Source organism: Antechinus flavipes, chromosome 2 (genome assembly GCF_016432865.1).
Source record: "Antechinus flavipes isolate AdamAnt ecotype Samford, QLD, Australia chromosome 2, AdamAnt_v2, whole genome shotgun sequence".
Lineage (NCBI taxonomy): Eukaryota > Metazoa > Chordata > Mammalia > Dasyuromorphia > Dasyuridae > Antechinus > Antechinus flavipes.
The window spans coordinates 132,785,000-132,811,911 of record NC_067399.1 but is presented as its reverse complement, the minus strand read 5'-3'; the positions used below and the strand labels follow the sequence as shown (position 1 = coordinate 132,811,911).

Sequence of the window (26,912 nt, the reverse complement as noted above, 5' to 3'; positions counted from 1 at the left end):
TGAAAATCAAGTAAAAAAGATAGGAGGAAAATTAGGAAGAGAAATGAGAGTGATGCAAAAGGAAATGCAAGAAGCTAATGAGAAGACTGCCTTAAAAAGCAAAATTGGCCAAATGGGAAAGAAGGTACAAAAACTCACTGAGGATATAATTCTTTAAAAATTAGAATTGAGCAAAATGATTTATGAGAAGTCAAAAAAAATAGAAACAAAACCAAAGAATGAAAATGTGAATATCTCACTGGAAAAACAACTGGCCTGAAAACATATCCAGGGGCAATCATTTAAAAATTATTGGTCTACCTGAAAGCCATGATCAAAAAAAGAGCCTGGACATCATCTTTCAAGAATTATCAAGGAAAACTGTCCTGATTCTAGAACCAGAGAGTAGATAGAAATTAAGAGTCCACCAATCAGCTCCTGAAAAAATGAAAACTCCCAGTAATGTTATAGCAAAATTCCAGAACTCCCAGATCAAAGAGAAGACATTGCAATCATTCAGAAAGAAGCAATTCAAGTATAGTGGAGCCACAATAAGAATAATACAAGATTTAGCAGCTTCTACATTAAAATATTGGAGGGCATCCCAAGAAATTTTATAGATGAACCTAAACAGAAAAGAAAATATGGATGTGAAGTGAAATGCCTGCCAGTGATTTATTCTGATCACTGGTGAAAGTTGGACAAAAAAAGTGACTGATATGAAGAAGAAATAGCTTAAAAGTGAAATTGAGAAGAAAAGATGACCTTATAAAATACCTGAGGAAATTTTTGAAAACCATGTCAAAAGTTTAAAAGCACCCAAGGAGTGATTTCTAAGATAATTCAAAGACATGACAATTCCAAAAGAATGGAAAAAGATAACAAACATTATTATTCCCTTCCCCCTCACCAACCAGTGTGATAGAAAATATGAATAGAAATATAAAGAAAACAAAGGAATAGAAGAAAACATAAAAGAAAAAAGAAAGAAGCATCGGGGGGAACAGTTTCCTCTGTTTATTTTTCTTTCTATTTTCTTCTAGCTTCCATGTGATTTCTAACTACTAACAATTATCACAAAAGTATTCTAAGGTTTTCCAGTACAGTACATATTCTAAGGAATATGTCATGACCTGAGTCCAGAACAGGTGTTGAGTGTCACGAGTGAATTTGGAAAACCTGCAACATATCCATGGTAATTGCACTGCATCTGAAAAATAGTACACATAAATAAGTTGTTTGTCAAATATGTCATTCTGTTTTAGGTTATTTCAAATATTTCAAAATTTTCAAAGAGCTGAGAGTGATCCAATTGGGCCATAAATAGATCATATATATCTGCCACTAGAATCCTGTTGTCTCATACTTTCATGACCCCAGGTTTTCAAAGCCTAGCAGAGCCCATGCCATCAAGAGGCATGAAAAAAAGTACAAGATATTGGACAAGTAATGTTTGTCTTCCAAGAAGCAATCTAAGTATGGAAAGGCTCATTATCTAAGACTATCCAAAGAATTTTGGCCACAGCAACTCATGAATGTCACTTAGTAAGGTGTAGATATCCAAACAGATCAAAGAAAAAGGAAAATGACTCATGTACAAAAGTATTTATAGCAGCTCTTTTGGTGGTGGCAAAGAATTGAGGGTATACTTATCAATTTTGGAATGGATGAACAAGCTGTTACATGATTGTGATGTGAAATACTATTATGCTAGAACAAATGAAATGGATGACTTCAGAAAAAATTGGGAAGATTATGTAAACTTATGCAAAGAGAGCAAAACAAAGTAATAACAATACTGTACAATGATCAATTGTGAATGATATAGCTATTCTGAACAATACAATGATCCAAGACAATTCTGAAGGACTTATGATATAAAAAAAAAATATTATCCACTTCCAGACACAGAAATGATGGAGTCTAAATGCAAATCAAAGCATCATTTTTAAATTTAATTTTACTTTATTTTTCATAAGGGGTTTTTTTTGGTCTGAGTTTTCTTTTGCAACATAGCTAATATGGAAATATGTTTTACATGACTTCACATGTATAATCTAAAGCAAACTGTTTGCCTCCTCAAGGAGGCAAAAAGAAAGAGAGGAAGGAAGAGAAATTGGAACTCAAAACTTTAATAAATAAATGTTTTTTACGAGTGCAAGGGATAATGTTGTAAAAAAAATTACCCTGGCATGGATTCTGTCAATATAAAGTAATTATTAAATAAAAATTTTAAAAGTTTTAAAAAATAAAAAAATAATAAATGTTTTTTAAAATTTACATGTAAATTAGAGAAAATAAGAAGAAAAAAAGAAAAGAAATTTGTGTATAGATTGAGATCTGCATCAATGGAGGAAGTTTCCAGATACTGTGTCACAGATCTTTTGGAGCACTGACATTGTAGGTAATGCTTTTGTTATGTACTACAAATGTACATACCAATATCAGATGTTTCTAAAAAACTGGTGGCTTCTAAGTGCTTCACAATTTTCCTCCACACAGTGGTCAATTTAGGAGATTTATCTTCAAAATTGGTTTCAAAAGTTCATAATTTTGTCACTATGCATTCTGTTTAGCAAAGCTGATCACAATACTTCTTAAGCAGTGAGTCTTCCTGAGTTGCTGTGATCTCAAAAATTCATCATCTAATGGTCAACTTTCTAGTGATAATCTTTAAACTAAGTAGACTTGTCTTTGAACTCATTCCAGAAAAAATTCCACCTTGTGACAATCTTCAGAGAATGTGCTTTGTTGGCACTGCTTTCAGGTACCCAGAAGTGTATCTATGACAAAACAGAGCTCTAGGTAGGGCTTTGGAAGATACTGAAAGGTTCTCAGAGATTAAACAAAGCATAAACCTGAACTTCTAACATACAAGATTATAGATTAACACATCTAGTTTCAATTTTTTTGAAACACAAAACTAAAATTAATTCTTACCATAACTTTTGAAGAAGAAGAAGAATGAAAGACACCCTGTTTGTTATATGTATAAACCATGAAGTCCTGGGGTAAAAATATTCTATGGAACATAAAAGAGAAAATTAACTTAAAAAATAAAGAGCATAAATAGCACTGTTTATAACAATAAAAATGAACTTTGAACTTCACATTTCCCTTCCCTCCTCCACTCCCCCTCCCAAAAGCCATCCTAAGTACATCCCCAGTGCTTTAAGTGCTTTTTGGGAGGTTTTGGTCTACACCCATGTTTTCATCTTACAGAAAATTCTGGAAGTGCAAGTTACCTACAGGCCTTGTCTATACTTTGTAGTCTCAGAAAATTATATGGGCCATTAAGAGGTTAATTTGCTTGCCAAAAGCCATAGCTATAATATATCAGAAACAAACTCTGAATCCAGATGTTTCTGAATCAAGAGACTATCTAATGCTATTCTGCTTCTCAGGTTGGGTTCTTAAGGAGGCAAAGTAAACATATGATGTTTATAATCATGCAGTACAGGTGAAGGACCAGTCCAGATTCACAGAGCCAGGCAGAAGTAGAATGGAGGCTTTTAGACTCCCAGGTCAGAGTTTTCTTTCAGATTGTGCTACCCATGTTTATTATACTATATTAAAAGTAAAACATGTTTTCTAGTTCTTTTCTGTATCATATGCCCTATGCATTAATTTTGTCAATGTTGAGCTCCCAGTGAGGTAATTCTTCTATGAGAACAGATCAATCATCATTCTGTAAATTATATTTTATAGATCTCAGAAGGTACTAAGAAGGTACATCCCCCAGGATCACAGAATCAGTAAAACTGTATTGAATTCAAATCAATCTGATTCTGAGATTGGTGTTCTTTCCAATATACTATATTGCCTCTGTTATTGAAGAAACTGAGAGCAATCAAGATTCCAAGGATGGGAAACAAAAATCATTACTTACTGTTTTTGGAGCTGTAAAGTATATGGTTTTCCTTCTACTGTAATTATATATGCCACCTGTAACAAAGAGTATACAGGAAGGTAGATAATAAACAGTAAAGCAGAAATTTACAAAGTACAATTTATTCTTTTTCCTGACAAATTTACTAAAAAATCTGAATTTATACTCATAAATACTTTATATAAATTTAATTATACATACTTATATTTATAGAATATAAATTTCTGAAAATTAAAAATGAAGGTGTTATCAATACTAGATATTTATCACAAATATATATTTGTGACATATCACAAATTGTCAAGAATCAGCAAGGCCTTCAGATACCATCTAGTCCACTCCAAACTTACAACATACCTAAAAAGTCCAGGTCACATGAGTAACTAGAAATTTTCTGATTTCCATTATTTCTCAAAAATCTCCAAAACAGAAATTACACATCAAAGATAAAACAACTTCAATTGTTTCCGTAGTCGAGATGTTCCAGAATCCAAAAGAAAGTTAAGAGAGGAAAAAAAAAAAAAGGCAGATGCTTACTGACCCTGAGTTCATTCAGTATCTCTTTTCCACACCTCCCATTTATTCTATTAAAGTATGGGAAGTGGACTTACATTAAAACCTACAATTAGATCCCAGTTGCTCTCTCATCCATTTCAGTATCCTAAGATTCTGGCTCCAGGCCAGTCCACTCACCCCCTTACAATAAAAAAACTATGAAATCATAGTTTAAATGTAGTAGAAAGATCCAAAAGATGAGATCTAGAAAACAAATTACTGGATTTACCCTGATATGACAACTATGTATATATGAATGAATGAATAAATCAAAAACATAGTTCTTACTAAATACTATATTAAATAGGAAATTTCTATCACCTAAATTTGGAACTTTCAAAATAGATATCTACAACAGCTTGTGTTAGTCAAAGTCATACTATGTAAACTTTTAGGTAATACAAAAAAGTAATAACATAAACGACAAAGATAACTGAGTTGACTGTATATACATTTCTATATAAACTATAATCATATCTTGGTCTTTTGAAATAAATGTAAGCTTGCTAAATGTTCATATTTTAATATCTAAAATCTATTTCATTGCTTACAGCTACCACAACAAAATTCAGTATTAGTAGGGCACCTAGGTGGGACAGTGACTACAGCACCAGTCCTGGAGTCAGGAGGAATTTAGTTCAAATTTGCTCTCAGGGACTTGACACTTATTATCTGTGACCCTGGCAAGTTACTTGACCTCAATTGCCTCACATTAAAAAACAAAAACAAAAACCTTAATATTAGCACTTTCACAAAAATATAGACACACTGATTCTGACAAATGTTTTGTAGCATGTGGCATAGCTATTGAAGGAAATTGAAATTGAAAGAAATACGTTATTAAACATTTTCAATTATTTTCAGTTTTTTAAAATAGTTACTTCTCATTTACATGTTGTTCCACTGAGTCTTCAGTTGCATTTGACCAAATCTTCCGGGGAACTGTAATCTGAAGTGGGTTTTGTTGAAAACCTGCAATAAGCAAAAAAGTTTTAATATCTTAACATCTTTCAAATTACAGCATTATCCTTCATTTGCAAGTCTAATTTTAAAATTAATTCAGTTCTCTTTAAAAATGTTACCTTATTTCTCCAAGTTATTATTTCTTTTTTATGCTATTTTTCTCTAATTTACTATTTTTCTCTAATTTACTATTCAATATAGTATACTGAAATAGCACTGGAATTGGAGTGACTAGTCCTGTGACATCAGAAAAATTTTTCCATCTCCAGTTTTCTCATCTGTAAATTAAGTAATAATCATTAGCATTATCTACTTAACAGGATTGTTGTAAAAACTTGTTAGTAAATGTTATTTCTACTCTTTTAAGGAGAATCTAAACATTTATTTTACTTAGTATCTTATAATCTGATCATAGAGCAGATTTGAACTAACTGGAATCCATTTTTGTGGTTTCTCTAGAAACTCTCCATTACTGTCCCAGAGCCACTATTTTGATCAGATGTCACCACTACCCAAGATTCCCAAACAGCCCCAAAAAACTTCTTTATGGATATTCAGCTATTTTGCAAAACAGCTCCTGAAAAAGCTTTGAATAGCTTTGAAAGTCCCCCATGAGACTTTCTCTCTGTTGAACTATTTAAACCCCACACCTTCTGCCCCTTTTGGATACCCCATACTTTGGTTCCAAGTGGTATCCCAAATTGCAATCCCATTGATCCTTTGTTGCTACTTTGGTTGTTTTCTTTGCTATAGGTTGACAATGTTAAGCAATGAGAATAAAAGGAAAAAGAGTGTCTGCTCTAAAAGAGCTCACAATCTAAAAATAACTGTCCTGGGCAACATTCAAATGCAGGTCTTCATGATTTCAAGTCCAATACTCTTGTCTACTACACCATGGATAACCAAAGAAACATTGCAATTACTTCACCAAGGGGAAAGGAGAGCATAGCAAGAGTACATTTTTAGACTTAGTCCCTTCTAATACCTGATCCAGTTTTATCAAATGACACCAAATGTTGATAGCTCATACCCTCACTGAACTGGATAGTCAAGTCTTCTATTCCCGAGACCCTTCCTCTTTTCTTTCCCCCTCAGATAAGGTATTTTATATTTATTGAAAAGGGGGGGCAGGTGGATGGTACAATAAATAGAGTGTCAGGCCTGGAGTCGGAAAGATTCAACTTTCTGATTCAAATCTAACTCACTTACTGGCTGTGTAACCTTGGGTGAGTGAGTTAACCCTGTTTGTCTCAGTTTCCTCATCCACAAAATGAGCAGAAGAAGAAAATGGTAAAACCACTTCAATATCTTTACCAAAAAAAAACCAAATAGGCTCACAAAAAGTCTGAAACAACTGAACAATAATTTATTGAACATCTTTAATATTTTTTCACTCCAGCCCAAGGTTTTTTTTTTTTTTAAGAAGCATTCACTTCAGAAATTACTTGACACCAACTAAAACTAGATGTCTGTTCTAATTTGTGAATTCCCTTCTCTTATTAGTTTTGTGCCTAAGAAATACCTTCTCCCTTCCCTCTATTTCATCTTAGCTTCCCAGTGAAATGGACAGCTCACATTTATCAATGAACCAATCAATTAACATTTATTAAGTGTCTACTATGTGGCAGATATTGGGCTAAATATTGGAGATATAAAAGAGACAAAAATAAAGAAATCAGTTCTTTTAGTTACTGGAATTGTATTGTATGAATGGTTCAATTGGTCCTGGTTGTCTTCTAATTCTTTTTATAGTAATTCATCAAGCATATTTCATTTCAATTTAAAATTCAATCAAAATTTACAGATTTATATGGATAACATTTCCTAGATGAAAAGGGGGATCCATCTGTCTTTGAGGAGATTCTAATCTTTTGGCAGGAATTTACATTGTTGGGATGGTTGGTGTGGACAGTAGAAAAGATTTAGGGATTTTATCTAAGCAAGACAGAAACATGACAAAAGTAGTATTCTATCATACTTTTAGGTTTGCAAACTGCTTTGTGTATATTATATCCTTTTAGCCTCGGAGAAATCATGTGAAGCAGATATTATTATTGTCCTCTTTTGATAGATGAGGAAGCTGAAACATAGACAGGTTAAATTACTCACCCAGGGTCACATAGCCAGTATATGTCTAAGGTAGGATTTGAACCAGATTTTTCTGACTCCTACTCCAGGACTCTTAACATTATACCACACTGTGTTTCCTAAGAGTACAAGAGAAGGAGAAATTGAAATAAAGAAAAATTAAGAGGGTATTCAAAGGAATAAAAAGTTATCTAGAGATGAAGACTTGGGTGAGAATGCTCATTGTAGGAATGGAAAGAAATACTCAAGGTATAAAGATGATAAGGCTTGATAAATAACTGGATAAGGGACGAGAGGGAGAAGTCAAAAATGACTAGCATCCTAAGTAACTGAAAGGAGGGAGATATTAACCAAAACAGGCAATCCAATAGAAAAAAATGTTTTGAAGATGAACACAGAAGCAGATTAAGAGTTGAATAGTTTCTTCTCTCCTTTCATTAAGCTGGTCCATATACCCAAAGCAGCAATCCTATCCCTCCTTGACCCTCATTTTTTCCCCAATAAAGCTTTTTTAAAAACATTTTCTGATTATTCTTAGCTTTCTTCTGACTTAATTCATCATAAGCTTTAGCCTTCCTGATATACAGAACCATGCCATACATGGTTAAAATACACATAAACATATACATATATACATACACACATATATATGCTGACTTTTTTTCCTGCTACCTGATCTAACACTAAGGTTTTTTCTTTTTTTTTTATTAAAACTTTTTGTTTTTCAAAATATATGCATAGACAATTCAACATTAGTCCTTGCAAAACCTTGTGTTCCAATTTTCCCTCCCTTCCTCCACACCCTCCCCTAGATGGCAAGGTAGGATTTGAACCAGATTTTTCTGACTCCTACTCCAGGACTCTTAACATTATACCACACTGTGTTTCCTAAGATGTTAAATATGGTAGAATTATATATCTAATACTAAGTTTTAAGGAATGTGCTGATTGATTAATAAAGCAAGCTCTTTGTTCTCCCCACACCAGTAAAATTACAGGTCTATTTAAGAAATAATAAAATTTGCCCTTACTTCCATCTTCTGCACATGCCCTTTTCTTAACTTAAAAAAAGGGAGGGGAAATGGAATGAGGTAATGGGATGTGCTTAATTAATATCTTTGCTTTGTATTTGCTCTTATTTTTCAGATGCTAAAGATGCCATCTATAATGGAATACTGCTTGCAAATGTCTATTTCTTCACACTAATATTCGAAATTGGGATATACTTGTTGCATGTATAGCTTTACATGAAGAGAAAAGAAAATATCTAGATTGGTAACTGTTGATATTCACTTAGACTGGGCCATAAGGGCTTGACTACAGAAAAGGTATTGGAGCACTGAAAGAAAGATGGGGCTAATTGCCTGCCAGGAGCTCCTGAGTGAATTTAAGCTAGGGCAATGAGGACTGGTTGCCATGGTAGCATTAATATGCCTATTACACTTGTACAATTGATGTTATCCAGCTAAGTTACCATATCTATGCACTGCTTCTCTCCTTTAAAAGTTGACTTTTGAAACTGTCAAGACAAGCAAACACATTAGCTTGTTACTGAAACAACAGTAGGTTTGGTTTTTATTTTTTTAATTTCCTACATATTAATTTTCTGAGTTCAAGATTTCCCCCCCTCAAAATGGAATTTAAAAGTATTTTGGGTGTTTTTGCAAGATTAGTAAAAGTAATCACCATTTCTCTCCATTTTCTGTAGCTCAGCTCTTCACCTAATTTTCTAAAAAATGTCTAAATCTCACTTCTGAAAAAGGTAATTCTCATTCTCTTTTTTATATAACCTGCCTTGGCACTCTGTCTATAGGGGAATATGGCCTCAAACAAAAAGTGGAACGTGGACTGGATTATCTTATAGAACTTGCAAAACTCCTTTGATGCAAAACCCCAAGCTTTTCTCAGAAACAAAAGCTTGTTTTTGTTTTTTTTTTAAATGTCAGTATCCTAACAGAGTTACTGTATGGCTATAAGTTAGGTAACATTAAAATTGGTATGGAGAGAATGTTAGGCCAATAAGGACAAGAATTAAGAAAGGACTACTAGATTTGGCAATTAAAAGGTCATTTGGAGAAGGCAGTAGTAATTAAAATGATAAGGTAGACATACCTAGTATTCACAATTTTCTCAAAGACTTTATTCAAAAAGGAGAATAGAGGTATACAACAAGAACTAGTGGAGATGGTCAGATGAGTTGAAGCATTTTTTTTTAAAGGAAAAGGATGGTACAGGCTAATTTTAGATATCAGCAAAAGGAACCACCTGCTCAAAATGGGAGATGAGATCCTGGAGGGAAAGGAAAAGAGCCATCTTTTCATAAAAGATAAAGAAGCAAAGAAAAAATAATAGGGGAAAAATATGTAATTTTTTAAAAAGGAAGTATCAAAGAATAGGCTCAGCTTTTTAATAAACTATGAGTCAGGATCCTAAGCCAAAGTGGGGAGGATGGAAAGGATCCCATTAAAGGCTCGAACAAGGATGAAAATGCATGCAATAATTATTTATGATGAATAGAACACCACATTGATTAGAGAGGTTTAGGAGAATTATTTTGCTGCAGTAGGAGCTCAAATCAGCATAGTATATTTAGATTTCAACAAAACATTTGACAAAGTTTTTCATGATTTGTAAACAAAATTAAAGATAGATAATGCTAGAGTTTGGCAACTTGAATGAAGATAGGGGAATGTTCCAATGCAAATATCTTTGCCCCTGTGCTGTTCAACATTTTATCAGGGACTTTGAATGAAGACATAGCAGGTATGTTTATCAAATCTACAATGATGGAAAACTGAAAGGTATGACTAGCATGCTGACCAACACATTTAGTATTTATAAAGATCTCATTAAACTAAATTATTAGCTGAGAGCAGTTAGATGGCACAGCGGATAGAGCATTGGCCCTGATGGCAGGAGGACTTGAGTTCAGATCTAACCTCAGACACTACTTCCTAACTATCTGACTGTGGGCAAGTCACTTAACCTCAATAGCCTCAGCAAAAATAAATTATTAGCTAAATCTAAAAAAAGAGAAGATATTTAATTCGAACAGATGTATGAATAGACACATAGAGAACATTTATTAATCAGTTACTACTTGCTAGCTGCTGCACTAAGTGCTGGTATTGGATAAATGATTAATTAAACCCCGATTTTATTCCAATCAGTATTAATCAGTGTGATATGATTCTAAGGGGATAGTGAATTTAACATCTATATGTATTAGGTCTCTATGTTTTATCACAGGAAGCTATCTAGAGAACCTCCACTCTTGTTTTCCCATTATGATGAACAAACCCAATATGATGGAGGTGACTCAATGACATGGAAAGTTCGCCCATCCCTAATCATTTTTTTTGCCCTCCTGTTTCTTGTCATCTCTCTGTTGTTCAATATAGGGAGATGGACACGAGCATTTGGCCAATAAGTTGCCCCATTTGCCAGCTTATAGTCTGCATTTCTACTGGTGCATCAGCCCACATAGATGTTTTGACATCTGTTTATCAGCTCAGTTCATTTGTCTGCTCCTCAGCTTAACAGACTTCCTGAAAGGTCCTGTAGAGTCTGTCAAGGTCTGCTCATCAGATCATTTGCCAGTCAATGGGAATCTCCTGAAGAGTCAAATATAAGATAAATCAATCAATGAGATTCTGTATTTTTAGTTGGCTTCTGTATTGTCTGGATAACAAGCACTATAAAACTAATGCCACACAGAAAGGAGACATCTCAAATAGTGAAGAAGTTGTGAGTTCCACTTCATTAGAGGAGGACCACAGACCCTTTAATAACATGCTTTTGGCTTGGAGTTCTGCCTCAAGGGTTTTCTTACATGTTGAACAATTTTGGAACTCACAGGACACAAATAAAACCAAAGCAAAACAATCACTCAAAAAACTTACATTATAAGAGAGGAGTAACATAAAATAAGGCTAAAATTGGGGAAGATGTCTTTGGGTGCTAGACTGTTGATAAAGGAAGAGGAGGCTGTGTAGAAGAAATATGGAGAACTGAACAGTGAGTGAAGTGAAAGCATAGCAGAATCTCTTCCTAAAATTGTGGACTAGGGAAACAGTTCACTATCAAGAAAGAACTCAAGGAGACAGTTTCTCCTCCAAATAAAGGCAGCTGGATGCAAATGAGTAGGAATCAAAGGAGAAGGCAACCAACTCGTAAAGAAAGTAGCAGAGAAATCCAGAGCTTTCACTTGTGACTATAAATTCCATAATTGAGCTCAAAACAATCACCATTACCACCAACAATGGTTTAAACAAAGATTATAGTTAGACATAAGGCTAGATAATAGATTCATTAAGAAAATATATATACACATATATATATAAGTTAGAGGAGTTTTAGTGGAGTACAAATTTATTATGAATTATGCAAATCACATGCAGAAATGTGATTGTTGTGATCTAGGGGTGGATCAGTGAGGAATCCTAAGGAAGATTCATTAAGTAAGTGGCATGTTCTTGGCAAATCAAACTACGACCACCTTCCTTCAAACCCAGCTGGAGGTAGCTGAGTTTCCAAAAGCCCCCAAAATGGCAATACCAGTCCAAATCACCTATCCTGCTTCTTGTCTCCTAGAGCTAACATTCAAGGAGTAATCTCTGTGGAGAAATATACTTTCTCCCTCACTACCAATGCTATCCTTCATTGACAGGAAGCCTTAAGAGCCTCAGGAATGAGTACTCAGCGTCATTAAACCTGCTTCCAGTTCAACCCTTGCAGTCATCATCTAAGAAAGCAATTAGTGCTTTTCAGCCCTAACCTTCAGCAGATCTTTCAACAACTACAGCAACCAAAGACCCAGAAAAGAAGGAAAACTTGGTACTGTGAAATGGTTCAACATCAGAAACACAAATGGTTTTTATCAGTGAAAATGACATTTTTAAAAGCGTATTATTATCTACTTTGCTATTATATTCCAAGAACCACAGGATAGCATCATATTGGAATGGGCCACAATAGAGCCCATTTGTAGATAAGGGCCAGGGGCAGAAAAACAAGCTATTGTTGTCCACCAGGACAGGTTCAGGGGACTTGGGTTGTATGAAACAGAATGTGATGCCCACACACTTAGGTACAATGAGTGTGGGTCCTGGTAAACCGGATACAGGGAAGCTTGCATCTTTTTCCAAGTTTCTATTCTTGTTTTTATAAAAATTTGGATGGCAAAGACATCCTCTCCCCAATTTTAGCCCTGTTTTATGTTATTGTTCTCCCCCTTATAAAAATTCCTTGAGTGATTGTTTTGTTTTAGTTGTGTTTGTATTCTATGGGTCCTAAAACGGTGAGGAAACAAACCTCTCCCTTTAGAGAGTCTAACCAATAAGTTCTGTGCTAGCCCTGCCTTCTTTTATAGATACACATTCCAAACTACCCTCCCCAGACCAACCAGTTCTCTGATGCTGTTTCCTCCTGCTTCATATTATCATTAGTCCTGCTTTCCCACTATATGATTCACAGTTTTATATGATATACTCATAGTCTCATACCATGTAAGTTCTTTGTTCCATTTTTCAATTTGCATCTGCAACGCTAAGCATACTGATTTACCTATAGCAAATACTTAATTCTTTTTTTTTTTTTAAATTCAATCACTAGAGAGGCATAGTGTCCAGAATGGGGGAGAAAAACAGTCCCATTATACTCTCTAGGATTGTGGTCAGATATTTTTGTAGGTTCACTAAGTTGTAGTGCATGCAGAGAACAGAGACCAAAACAGTAAAATGCCTTAATATCCTATCACTGGAGTAAATAGCAATGTCTCGCCTGGAAAATAGAAGGTGGGAATAGAGATAGAAGAATCCTAACTATAATCAAGCTTTTATTAATTCTGTCACTTGGAAAAAGAACTGCACATGTTCTTCTGCAGAACTCAGAACTAAAAATTACAGGTGGAAACTGCAAACCGGAGGTAGATTTCAGCTTTATAGTGAAGGTAATTTTCCTAAAAGAGACGAAGAAATGGGATTTCTCTCAGAAGGTTTACATAAGACACATATGCAGGGTACTTGTCAGCACCTAAATGATCTCCTCCAAGACCCCTTCCGATTCTGGGAACTGTGATCCCGGTCCACACATGGTTCTCTGCCTTCCAACTCTGACCCTAACTACCTTTACCCTCTCTGGGCCTCACTTTCCCCTTTTATATAACATGATTTGCATCAATTCAATGAAATATGGATCATTTGTAATTTGCATCATTTGATTCTTCTGCAAAATGGCCTCAGAGGGTCTCTGGAGTTCCCGGCTGCGCTAAATCTCTGGATGGAGCAGGTTCCTGGACCAAGGGTCATAAAATGGCGCTCAAAGTTGGTTTCTGATTACATGTGCGACCCTGGACGACCTCTTTTTTGCGTCAGTTTCCTATAAAATGAGTGTAATAACACCGCCCTTCACCCAGGGGGCTGTGGTGCAGATCAACGGAGATCATATTTGTAAAACGTTCCCTTCTTCTTCGGGTCGCAAAACTGCCTGCTCGAAGAGAGTGGTTCGGCCCTCACCCCCTCCAGCTGCCCCCAAGGAAAGTCTGCGAGAAGTTTAGGCGATGACGGGAACACTTACTTGGCCCAGCATAAAAAACTCCGAGCAGCACCAGCAGAAGTAACATGGCGCCGCTGTGGCCGTGGGGCGACGCCGTAGGTCTGACCATGCAGCCGTTGGCCCCTTTCTAGGGTCTGTTCGCAGGATCATACGCACGTGCGCAAGTGAGTAAGGCTGGGCGACGCCCAGCACGAGCCGGGAGTTCCGTGCGCAGCCCCACGGCGCCTGCGCACATGGGGACCTGCGCGCGCAGGCGAAGCCCAGGCACTTGCAGAAGCGGGCTGGGCGGTTTCAGATCGGTTAGCTGAGGAAGCTAATTAGTGATAAGGGACTTTGAGGAAGTTTTAGCTATACTGTTAACTTGGGTTAGAAAAGGGGCGTGGAAGGTACAGAGCACTGACTCTGGGATTGTTAACAAAAGTGACCAAGGCTAAGTATAAATGGGCAGTGTGCTGCTCGGGGTCACAGGGAAAGATTGTAAGTAGTGTCTCCTTGGTAACATCCCGGCAGGTCCTAGAAGGCAGTGGTGGCTCGCAGCTAGGTGTCCTCACGGCAGTCCTTCTAACTCAGAAAGCCCATGAAATAGTGAAACACTAGAGTCGTTAATGATCCCGCGGTGCACTGGGGAGGTGTTTCTAGCTGTTCCACTTTTTCTAAAGGTACACTATGGAGTAAACCCTCCAAGTCTGGGATCCTGTAATGAGGGTTAATGCTGAATGCAACTGTTTGCAAAATGAAATAGTTGGGGATGGAGAATTAGGCTTTTTTAAAGTAGTTTTAAAGAAGACTAGTTCTTGCCCAGGGTGTGTTTTGTTGTTGTTGGGGATTAGTGTTTTGGGTTTTTTGTTTTATTTTGTTTGTTTTGGCAATATAGCATTTATTTAAATTAAATATTTCCCAGCCCCATAAAGGAGGCAGCCGATTAGGATACAGGTCTCCTGCTAGAGCAGCATGGATAGCGGGCCCTAGCATATGGACTAAGGCCACAGCAAAGGCCATCAGTTGGTGGTTATCTAAATAAAAAATGAGGAAAACAGACCATCTTTGAAAACTGTGAAATCTGATAACAAATCAGAAAAGTCGAATATATAAAGCTACTCTGGGGGAAAGTTTAATCCTGATTTGCCATCTGTTGTGATCTCTGAAAAACTGAAAAAGCATCTCAAGGAATTAGAAAAGAAAGTTGAAGAATGTTTTAACAAAGGTATGTTACCTAATTTCAAGTAAAAATGAAGCAAAGTATCCTCAGACATTGAGGTGTATTTTTCCTGTCCCAAGTACAGAATCAATGTCTACAGGAGGAAATACCTCACTTCATCTTAAATGTGATGTAAGATTCTAGATCCAATATGTATTAGCAGAGGAAATTTATTAGTTGAAAAAACTATGAAGGAACATGAATGTGTCTCTTCAAATAGTATGCTGGGGAGTAAAAATTCTTCATATTGATATTAAATACTATATTGAACAAAAGAAAAAAGAATTATATCTGATCAAGAAATCAAGCATATGACTAAGAGAGGGGGAAAATGATTAGGTGTTCAAAAAACAAAAGCTTGAAGGCCCAAAAAATCATTTGTGAAGGTGAAAGAGTCAAGCCATCATTACAGATCATTTTACCTTCAGAAGTCCAACATATATTCTGTTCCTAAGCGCTGTAGTTCTTCTGATTTGGATAAAACCTCTAGTCTGCAAAATCAAACACCAGCTAAACAAAGGAATAGAACGAATTGTAAAGCAGATGATCTCTATCCCACAGCCCCACCTCCAGTTGAACAAGATGAAAAAGGGCTACTCTGAATGCTGCTCCCAGAAGTACAAGGCATTCCAAACCCATCTTCTAAGCAAATAACACAGAAACTTTACACAAAGTACTCAGTATCAAGTTGTTGATGATATCACATTCAAGTTGATGTATGACTTTGTAGCATATAAAAACAATAAATCCAGAAGAGTAAAATGCAGTATTGTATCTTTTGTCTCCATTGTTGGAAATATTTTTTAAAAGGAATGAACCTGAAAAGCAACTGGAATTGTGCTGTCATAGATCAGTGTTGCAAGGTGTCTCAAAATAATTTGCAGGCTTGAACCTGTATCCAATTGAAGGGGCAAAGTTTATTGTAATTGTAATACCAATTGCAGTGGGCTAAGTTCCAAAAGAAATTATCAAGGGACCTAAGAGCATGGGATAGATTTATAGGGCAAAATTGGTCAGAGTTTCATGTTATTTTTTTGCTAATTTTATGGCTTTCAAGTAGGTTTGAAGCGTGGTCTTATTCACTATTGTCTCAGGAACTTAGTTTATTTCTAACCAACAGATTATCTATCTGACAGTAATGTTTAGAGGACTATTCTTAAGCAGAAGACTTTGAAATCATTGACAGATTGTTAGAACAAGAGCACCCTTAGGTCTGAGGGCTTCAGGATCACTAATATATCTTGCCTAAAATCTAAGGGAAGAAATAATACATTCCTAGGCCAGAGGACTTAGGTCAGAGGGCCTTCTGATTATTAATGCATCTTCCCTAAAATCCAAGGAAAGAAATGTCATTATATTCCTCTACAATTATTGCCAAACAGGAATGTTAGAATAAAAACACTCTTAGGTAAGAGGTTCTCAAAATCATTGCTGTCTCCTATGGAAGCCAAACCACCTCAGTACTGTTTCCCCAAATGACTCTCAGGGAAATCCAAGCAAACAGATGATAAAACAGGATTTCCAATATCAAGAAAGCAGAGGTTCTTCACAGAAGGTTTCCTTCAGTTCAAAGCCCTTGGATTTGTTTGTCCATGTCCTTACAATTCAAAGCAAACTTGTAGAACATTTGGATTGCAGAAAATCATACAATAAATCGAATAGAGAAGGATATTAAGTTGGATTTGGTACAGCTACTTCTGAATTGAAATTTGATACCCAGGAATATACTCCTGAAGTTTCTGATCATAATGAAACTAGAAATGAAAAAGACTTAGAAGAATTAAAAATGAAATATTGTGTTCATATGTCCTAGAGACATTTATGCACATTTCTGATTTTAATGAAACAAAATAAAAATGTGTCTCAGCACACTTTTTCGAGAAGAAAAAAAGGCACTAGTTCCCTACATAGTTCTAATCTTAGAGTCATTAGCAATTCACCAAAACAACCTACAGGTCAAGTTAGATTAATATTCTATAGTTTTCCTGGTGAAGAGCCCAAAGAAATGGATTTTGTTAGTAGAGAGAGCTTACTTTCTGGGAAGTTACACAGAAAAGTAAACATTAAATTAGGAAGAAACAAAAAAAGTCAGAAGAAAACTATCAAATTACATGTAAAGGACAAAACAGAATTTCTTACTGCAAAAGAAGAAACTAGTTTTGGTAGTTCACCAGTACAATTTTTAGTAGAATTACTTCAAGCCAGTGAAAATAATTCTGAGTTTTTGAGTTTTATAGGCTATTCTAAAAACCATGGTTCATGTGATGTTTTAGTGGTGTTGGAAGAAGAAAATGAGAATAGCTTGTTGTCTGTATTTCTCTCTTCCTGGTCCACATTTTATTGGGTTTTAGAGGAGTTTTTTTGTTTGTTTTGTTTTTAATTTGTATTTTTCACAAATGGTGAGGATTGTATTCCTGAAAATATTTTTACGTATATGTAAAAATTCTTGTTTTATTATTTGTATGTCACTTATGCTTTAAAATAATCAAATGTAACTATTAAGAATAAAGATTCTTAGTAAAAAAAAAAAAAGCCTATTATGTGTCAGGTACATATGTCAGTCTGGGCTTTCTAGGAGCTCTGAGCTTAATGGGGAAGACAACAGACAAACAATTATATACACACCTCTCATCATCATCTCTCCTTGTCACCACTCAGGTACAAGTCCTCATCACCTTTCTCTTAAACTATAGCAACAATCTGATGTTTAATCTCCCTGTTAAAAGTTTCTGATTATGGCTAAGGTGACAGGAAAAGATAATGAATGTTGGAGGAGATGTGGGGAAACTGGGACATTAATACATTGTTGGTAGAATTGTGAACTAACCTAACTGTTCTGGAGAGCAGTTTGCCCAAAGACAATCAAATTGTGCATACCCTTCGATCCAGCAGTATCTCTACAGGGTCTGTATCCCAAAGAAATCATAAAAACGGGAAAGAACCCACAGGTGCAAACATGTTTGTGGCAGCCCTTTTTGTAGTGGCAAAGATCTGAAAACTTACTGTTAAAGAATGGCTAAGTTATGGTATATGAATGTTATGAAATACTTTTGTTTTATAAGAACAATGAAGTAATTCAGGCCAGTTCCAATGGTCTGTAATTCAGTGGCAGTCACCTTCTTGCTGTACCTTGCACAAAACAATCTATTTTCCAAAATTGGGCATTTTCTTTTTTTTTCTTTATTTGGGGGGAAGGGAATCATCACCTGAAGGATATAGTAGTTACTACTGAAAATTCTCCACAACCATTTAAGAAGTTGTTGGCTAAATTACCTTTATCTTTTAAAAAGTTAATATTTTTTATTTCTTATATCATCATTATATCTCATTTATTCTTCTCCTATCCTCCCCTAAGAGCCCTCCCATATGACAAATGGTGGGATATTTTTAAGAGAGGAAAAAAAGTCAGCACAATTGATTATTACTTTGAGAAAGAACTAAAACATGTACAATATGTAGCATTTGTGTATCTTCCAGTTACACAATGGTATAAGTTGGGGATATCCTCTCACATTTCTTCATTCCACTTGTTCTTTGTAAATTTTGTTACATTTGCTTTTGGGTGAGGGATGTTGTTTCCAATTACATTTTTGTAGTCCCTGTTTATATTGTTTTCTTGACTCTGTTTACTTCATTCAGCATCAGTTCATATGTATCTTTCTATGCTTCTCTGAATTCCATACACATAACATTTTTTACAGAATTGTAGTTCTATTATAATCATGTATCTCAATTTGTTTAGCCATTTGCCAAAGCATGGGTATGTAATTTGTATCCTATTCTTAGTTCTCACAAAAAGTGCTGCTATAAGTATTTTGAAATATTGCAACTCCTTTTTTTATCAGTAGTGTCCCTGGGATAAAAGCCTAATAATGAAATTATTAGTTCAAAGGGTATGGATGTTTTGATCACTTTATTTGCATAATTCCAAATTGCTTTGCAAAATAATTTTGCAGCTTCAACAACAATATAAGATAGTGTGCCTAACATAACTATAACCTCTCCAATATTTACTGTTAAAATTTGTTTTCATTTTTACAAATTTGCAGGATGTGAGTTAAAACTCATAGTTCTTTTGATCTGCATTTCTCTAATTATTAATAATTTGGAATATTTTTCATATGGTTGCATTTCTTTTGAAAACTTTATATCCTGGGGGCGGAGCCAAGATGGTGGAGCAGGCACACACGACTCTCTAAGTTCCTCTCATTACCCTCATAACCAACTATTTAATCCAGCCTCAAAAATAGCTCTTCGCTGCTTAAATTCATGAAGATTGGAAGTACAACAACTCACCAGTCAAAGTCAATCCGGAAGCTCGCCAGGAAAGGTTTGTCCTGAGGGGCCAGGAACAGACTAGCACAGGCAGCGAGAGACTAGCATCCTGGGCAGACCAGGGGCGGAGGTGATCTCTGTGGCTAAAGAAGTTATAGAGACGACTCTGCTATAGGCTAACTGCTCTGCCTTGATTACAAAGCAGTAAACTGGCAGAGAAATTAAAGCCTAAAACAGAGGGTACTCTAAAAAACGCCAGAACCTAACGAGATCTGGCTGTAACCCCTCAAACCCGGAAGTGACTCAAGACAGACTTTACTGTAGCCCTGTGGCCACATCCTGCAGTTCGGGGCTTTTGCGGGGGCAGTTACTAATCTGCACGGCTGGGGGGTGGGGGGAGCCACAGCCTGGACAGCCTCTAATCTGGAGAGTGGGGCTCAGCCTGGGGCAATAGAACCTCCCCAGCAGACTGTGCTTCCTGGGCAGACACATCCGGTCCCTGCAAATCCATTCACTGCTCAGCTGCTAATACCCACAGCCCCAAGGTAGGGTGTGGCTTGGGGCAGTGAAACTCTCACTGCTAAGTGTCTAGCCTCAGGGCAGTTGTTATCTCACAGGGCTGGGTTCTTTGAAGGGCACTTTCCCAGCCCAGCCCTGCAGGCCTGAGTTACTTTTGAGTGGGGAACTCTTTCCCAGAGCACTCCAGTACCTCGCTGCTTTTTGTAGTTGGTTGGCAGGACAGCTACCCGTCCATATACCTTTCACTGCTCTGCAGAGGAAGCTGGTAATCTCCTGGCTCTAAAGGCAGACCTTACAGGCTTTAACAAAATGAGTAAAAAAATCAAAAGAAAAATTGATAGTTTCTACACAGAAAGAGAACAGCTTTTCAACCCTGAAGAGACTTATAGCAGACAATCTCCAGACAATTGTTGGTCTCCAATACAAAAGGCTCTCCTAGAAGAGACTATTCAAAACCTTAAAAGAGAGCTAGAAGAGAAATGGGGAAAGGAAAGAGAAGCTATGCAAGAGAGCACAGAAAAGGCACATAACTCACTAAAAGAAAAATTTGATAAAGTGGAAAAAGAAAACAACTTCCTTAAATGTGAATTGGAAAAGGTAAAAAACTCCCAAGAAGTACAGGAAAAGAGAATTTGTGAATTGGAAAAAGAAAATAACTCACTAAAAAAAAAAAAAAATTAGTGAAATGGAAAAAATTTCCATAGAGCAAAACAACTCAATTTGGATATATACAAAAAGAAGTAAAAAAAGCTAATGAAGAAAATAACTCACTAAAAATCAGAACTGAATAAATAGAAATGACTGATTCATTGAGACATCAAGAATCAGTCAAGCAAAACCAAAAAAATGAAAGATTGGAAAAAATATCAAATATTTACTTGGAAAAACAACAGACCTGGAAAATAGATCTAGGAGAGATAACCTGAGAATCATCGGGCTACCAGAAAATTATGATGAAAAAAAGAGCCTAGATACTATTTTACAGGAAATCATCAAAGAGAACTGCCCAGAAGTAATAGAACCAGAAGGGAAAATAGGCGTTGAAAGAATTCATCGAACACCTTCTGAAAAAGACCCTAAAATAAAGACTCCGAGGAATATTGTGGCCAAACTTCAGAATTTTCAGACTAAAGAAAAAATTTTACAAGCAGCCAGGAAAAAACAGTTCAAATACCAAGATACCACAATAAGGGTCACGCAAGATCTGACTGCCTCAACATTAAAGGATCGAAGGGCCTGGAATCAGATATTTGCCTCCGAAAGGCAAAAGAACTTGGAATGCAGCCAAGAATAAATTACCCAGCTAAGCTGAATATTTTTTTCCACGGAAGAAGATGGACATTTAATGAAATAGAGGAATTCCATCTGTTTCTAAGGAAAAAAACAGACTTAAACAAAAAATTTGATCTCCAACAACAGGAATCAAAAGAAGTAGAAAAAAGTAAAAGGAATTCTTGAGAACTGTATTTCTGTTGTGGATATACATAAAAACCATATGTATAATTTGATTTTACTGATATAACATAAAAAAGGGAAGTAGAAATGGAAAGGGGATAGTGTCAGAAAAAGGGAAGAGGGGAGATTAAAAGAGGGAAACTACATGCGACAATGAGGCAAAGGAAACCTATCATATATAAGGGAACTTAGAGAGGGGGAGGAACATTGTGGGAATCCTACTCTCATCAGAGTTGGCTCAAAGAGGAAACAATTGACATATTTGTTTTATACAGATTCTTCTCTCGCTTCATTAAAAAGTGGGAGAGGAAAAGGGAGAAGGAAAAAGTGTAATAAGGGAAGGGAACAAGAAAAGGGGAAGGGATTCAAAGGGAGGAGGGAGGGATACTAAAGAGGGAGAGCTGTGCGACATTAGTGAGACCAATAAGTTTAATACTAGGGAAGAAGGGAAGGAGGGCAAGAAAAAGAAAAATATAATCTGGGGATATTAGGATGGCAGGAAATACAGAATTGGTTATTTTGACTGTAAATGTGAATGGGATGAACTCTCCCACAAAGAGGAGGCAGATAGCAGACTGGATCAAAAGTCAGAACCCTACAATCTGTTGTTTACAGGAAACACATTTAAAACAGGGAGATACATACAGAGTAAAAGTAAAAGGCTGGAGCAGAATCTATTATGCTTCAGGTGAAGTCAAAAAAGCAGGGGTAGCCATCCTTATCTCAGATCAAGCAAAAGCAAAGATTGATCTAATTAAAAGAGATAAGGAAGGAAACTATATCTTGCTTAAGGGTACTATAAACAATGAAGCAATATCAGTATTAAACATATATGCACCAAGTGGTATAGCATCTAACTTCCTTAAAGAGAAGTTAAGAGAATTGCGAGAAGAAATAGACAGCAAAACTATAATAGTAGGAGATCTCAATCTTGCACTCTCAGATTTAGATAAATCAAATCACAAAACAAATAAGAAAGAAATTAAAGAGGTAAATAGAATATGAGAAAAATTAGGTATGATAGATCTCTGGAGAAAACTGAATGGTGACAGAAAGGAGTATACTTTCTTCTCAGCAGTTCATAGAACCTACACAAAAATTGACCATATATTAGGACATAAAGACCTCAAAATTAAATGCAGGAAGGCAGAAATAGTAAATGCTTTCTTTTCAGATCACAATGCAATAAAAACTACATTCAACAAAAAGTTAGGTGTAAATAGACCAAAAAGTAATTGGAAACTAAATAATCTCATCTTAAAGAATGATTGGGTGAAACAGCAAATTATAGACCCAATTAATAATTTCACTCAAGATAATGACAACGATGAGACATCATATCAAAATTTATGGGATGCAGCCAAAGCAGTAATAAGGGGAAATTTTATATCCTTAGAGGCTTTGAATAAAATAGAAAAAGAGAAGATCAATGAATTGGGCCTGGAACTTAAAAAGTTAGAAAAAGACCAAATTAAAAACCCCCAATCAATTACGAAACTTGAAATTCTAAAATTAAAAGGAGAAATTAATAATATAGAAAGCAAAAAAAAAAAAACTATTGAACTAATAAATAAAACTAAAAAGTTGGTTTTATGAAAAAAAACAATAGAATTGATAAACCTTTGGTAAATCTGATTAGAAAAAGGAGAGAGGGAAATCAAATTAGCAGTCTTAAAAATGAAAAAGGAGAACTTTCCACTGATGAAGAGGAAATTAAAGAAATAATAAGGGGTTACTTTGCCCAACTTTATGCCATTTGATAACCTAAGCGAAATGGATGACTACCTCCAAAAATATAGGCTTCCCAGATTATCAGAGGAGGAAGTAAATTGCTTAAATAGTTCCATTTCAGAAAAAGAAATAGAACAAGCTATTAATCAACTCCCTAAAAAAAAAAAAAATCCCCGGGACCAGATGGATTTACATGTGAATTCTACCAAACATTCAAAGAACAATTAGCCCCAATGCTTTATAAACTATTTGAAAAAATAGGGAATGAAGGAGTCCTACCAAACTCCTTTTATGACACAGACATGGTACTGATACCTAAACCAGGTAGGTTGAAAACAGAGAAAGAAAATTATAGACCAATCTCCCTAATGAATATTGATGCTAAAATCTTAAATAAGATATTAGCAAAAAGACTACAGAAAATCATCCCCAGGATAATACACCATGATCAAGTAGGATTTATACCAGGAATGCAGGGCTGGTTCAATATTAGGAAAACTATCAGTATAATTGGCCACATTAATAATCAAATTAACAAAAACCATATGATCATCTCAATAGATGCAGAAAAAGCATTTGATAAAATCTAACATCCATTCCTATTAAAAATTCTTGAGAGTATAGGAATAAATGGGCTTTTCCTTAAAATAATCAGTAGCATCTATTTAAAACCAGCAGTAAGCATCATATGTAACGGGGACAAACTGCAACCATTCCCAATAAGATCAGGAGTAAAACAAGGTTGCCCACTATCACCATTACTATTTAATATTGTATTAGAAATGCTAGCTTTGGCAATAAGAGTTGAGAAAGAGATTAAAGGAATAAGAATAGGCAATGAGGAAACCAAATTATCACTCTTTGCTGATGATATGATGGTATACTTAGAGAACTTCAGAGACTCTACCAAAAAGTTATTAGAAAAAATCTACACCTTCAGCAAAGTTGCAGGATATAAAATAAACCCACATAAGTCATCAGCATTCTTATATATCACTAACAAAACCCAACAGTTAGAGTTACAAAAAGAAAGTCCATTTAAAGTAACTACTGATTGTATAAAATATTTAGGAACCTATCTGCCAAGGGAAAATCAGAAACTTTATGAGCAAAACTACAAAACACTTTCCACCCAAATTAAGTCTGATATAACCAACTGGAAAAATATTAAATGCTCTTGGATTGGGCGAGCAAATATAATAAAGATGACAAAACTACCTAAATTAATCTATTTATTTAGCGCTATACCAATCAGACTCCACAAAAACTACTTTGATGAACTAGAAAAAATAACAACAAAGTTCATATGGAAAAACAAAAGGTCAAGAATTTCAAGGGAATTAATGAAAAAAAAATCAAATGAAGGTGGCCTAGCTGTACCAGATCTAAAATTATATTATAAGGCAGCAGTTACTAAAACCATCTGGTATTGGCTAAGAAATAAACTAGTTGATCAATGGAATAGGTTAGGTTCAAAGGACAAAACAGCCAATAACTTTAATAATATAGTGTTTGACAAACCCAAAGACACCAGTTTCTGGGATAAGAATGCATTATTTGACAAAAATTGCTGGGAAAATTGGAAATTAGTATGGCAGAAACTAGGCATTGACCCACACTTAACACCATACACCAAGATAAGATCAAAATGGGTTCATGACCTAGGCATAAAGAATGAGATTATAAATAAATTGGAAGAGCATAGGATAGTTTACCTCACAGACCTGTGGAAGAGGGAGGAATTTATGACCAAAGAAGAACTAGAGATCACTATTGACCACAAAATAGAAAATTTTGATTATATCAAATTGAAAGGTTTTTGTACAAACAAAACAAATGCAGACAAGATTAGAAGGGAAACAATAAACTGGGAAAAGATTTTTACAATCAAAGGTTCTGATAAAGGCCTCATTTCCAAAATATATAGAGAATTGACTCTAATTTATAAGAAATCAAACCATTCTCCAATTGATAAATGGTCAAAGGATATGAACAGACAATTCTCAGACGAAGAAATTGAAACTATTTATAGACATATGAAAATATGATCCAAATCATTATTAATCAGAGAAATGCAAATTAAGACAACTCTGAGATACCACTACACACCTATCAGATTGGCTAGAATGACAGGGAAAGATAATGTGGAATATTGGAGGGGATGTGGAAAAACAGGGACACTGATATATTGTTGGTGGAATTGTGAACACATCCAGACATTCTGGAGAGCAATTTGGAACTATGCTCAAAAAGTTATCAAACTGTGCATACCCTTTGATCCAGCAGTGTTTCTACTGGGCTTATACCCCAAAGAGATACTAAAGAAGGGAAAGGGACCTGTATGTGCCAAAATGTTTGTGGCAGCCCTGTTTGTAGTGGCTAGAAGCTGGAAAATGAAAGGATGCCCATCAATTGGAGAATGGTTGAATAAATTGTGGTATATGAATGTTATGGAATATTATTGTTCTGTAAGGAATGACCAGCAGGATGAATACAGAGAGGACTGGTGAGACTTACATGAACTGATGCTAAGTGAAATGAGCACAACCAGGAGATCATTATATACCTCAACAACGATACTGTTTGAGGATATATTCTGATGGAAGTGGATCTCTTCGATAAAGAGAGTTAATTCAGATCAAAGATGGACAGAAGCAGCTACACCCAAAGAAAGAACACTGGGAAATGAATATAAACTGCTTGCATTTTTGTTTTTCTTCCCGGGTTATTTCTTCCTTCTGAATTCAATTCTCCCTGTGCAACAAGAAAACTGTTCAGTTCTGCACACATATATTGTATCTAGAATATACTGTAACCTATTCAACATGTAAAGAACTGCTTGCCATCTAGAGGAGGGGGTGGAGGGAGGAAGGGGAAAAATCGGAATAGAAATGAATGCAAGGGATAATGCTGTAAAAAAAATTACCCTGGCATGGGTTCTATCAATAAAAAGTTATTTATAAAAAAAATTTTTTAAAAAAACCTATCTATATGCTTTGAAAAAAAAAAAGAAAACTTTATATCCTTTGACTGTCGGTTGGATGATAGCTATTAATCATGTATATCTCACATACAAAACCTTTGTCACAGAAATTTGATGCAAAGATTTTTTTCCCCCTTAATCACATTCAGTCTCCATAGTTCTTTCTCTGGATGCAGATAGTTCCATACAATAGACCTGTTGAATTTATTAAAATTGATACAATAAATAACTACTGTACGATGTTCAATAGGCAATTAAAGATGCAAATCTCCAACTACTCACATCTCATATTCTATGATCTAGTCAAATTAGCATTCTTGACATTCCTCATAATGTTTAATCTATTATCTCTGTCTTTTTGTTGTTGATTATACCATGCCTAAAAAGTACTTTTTCTTTCTTCTATTTCTTAGAATCCTTTCTTTAGGATTCAATTCAAAACATCACCTTCTGGATAATACTTTCCCTGGATCTTTAGCCAAAGTACATTGCGCTACCCGTTATTTTTTATTTATTTTATTTATTTATTTATTTGCTTCTATATGTCCATACTATCTCTTCCAAGAGAAACTAAGTACCTACAGAGCAAGGACTTTTTCATTTTTGTCTTTGTATTCCCAGGTTCTATTACATAGAAGATATACTTCATAAGTTTGTGTTGGTTGATATTTTTATTCACTGCTCCTGTTTTGTAACAAACTTCCCCAGGATATCATAGAACA

General features: G+C 35.4%; 1 protein-coding gene and 1 pseudogene across 1 annotated transcript in view; one reads left to right on the top strand and one right to left on the bottom strand.

The window, feature by feature from the left end:
• Nucleotides 1–14,173, bottom strand: part of LOC127548250 (disintegrin and metalloproteinase domain-containing protein 18-like) — a 95,286-nt gene extending 81,113 nt beyond the window's left edge. Inside the window, exons 1-5 of the mRNA XM_051975560.1 lie at nucleotides 14,051–14,173; nucleotides 5,316–5,395; nucleotides 3,869–3,924; nucleotides 2,920–3,001; nucleotides 1,113–1,189 (exon numbers count right to left, since the gene is read on the bottom strand). Coding sequence (XP_051831520.1) covers nucleotides 1,113–1,189; nucleotides 2,920–3,001; nucleotides 3,869–3,924; nucleotides 5,316–5,395; nucleotides 14,051–14,138 — 383 coding nt within the window. The 5' untranslated portion in view covers nucleotides 14,139–14,173. The remainder of the gene's footprint in view (nucleotides 1–1,112; nucleotides 1,190–2,919; nucleotides 3,002–3,868; nucleotides 3,925–5,315; nucleotides 5,396–14,050) is intronic.
• An 879-nt stretch (nucleotides 14,174–15,052) lies between these two features.
• Nucleotides 15,053–17,607, top strand: LOC127546485 (protein DBF4 homolog A-like; annotated as a pseudogene).
• The last annotated feature ends 9,305 nt before the right edge of the window (nucleotides 17,608–26,912 follow it).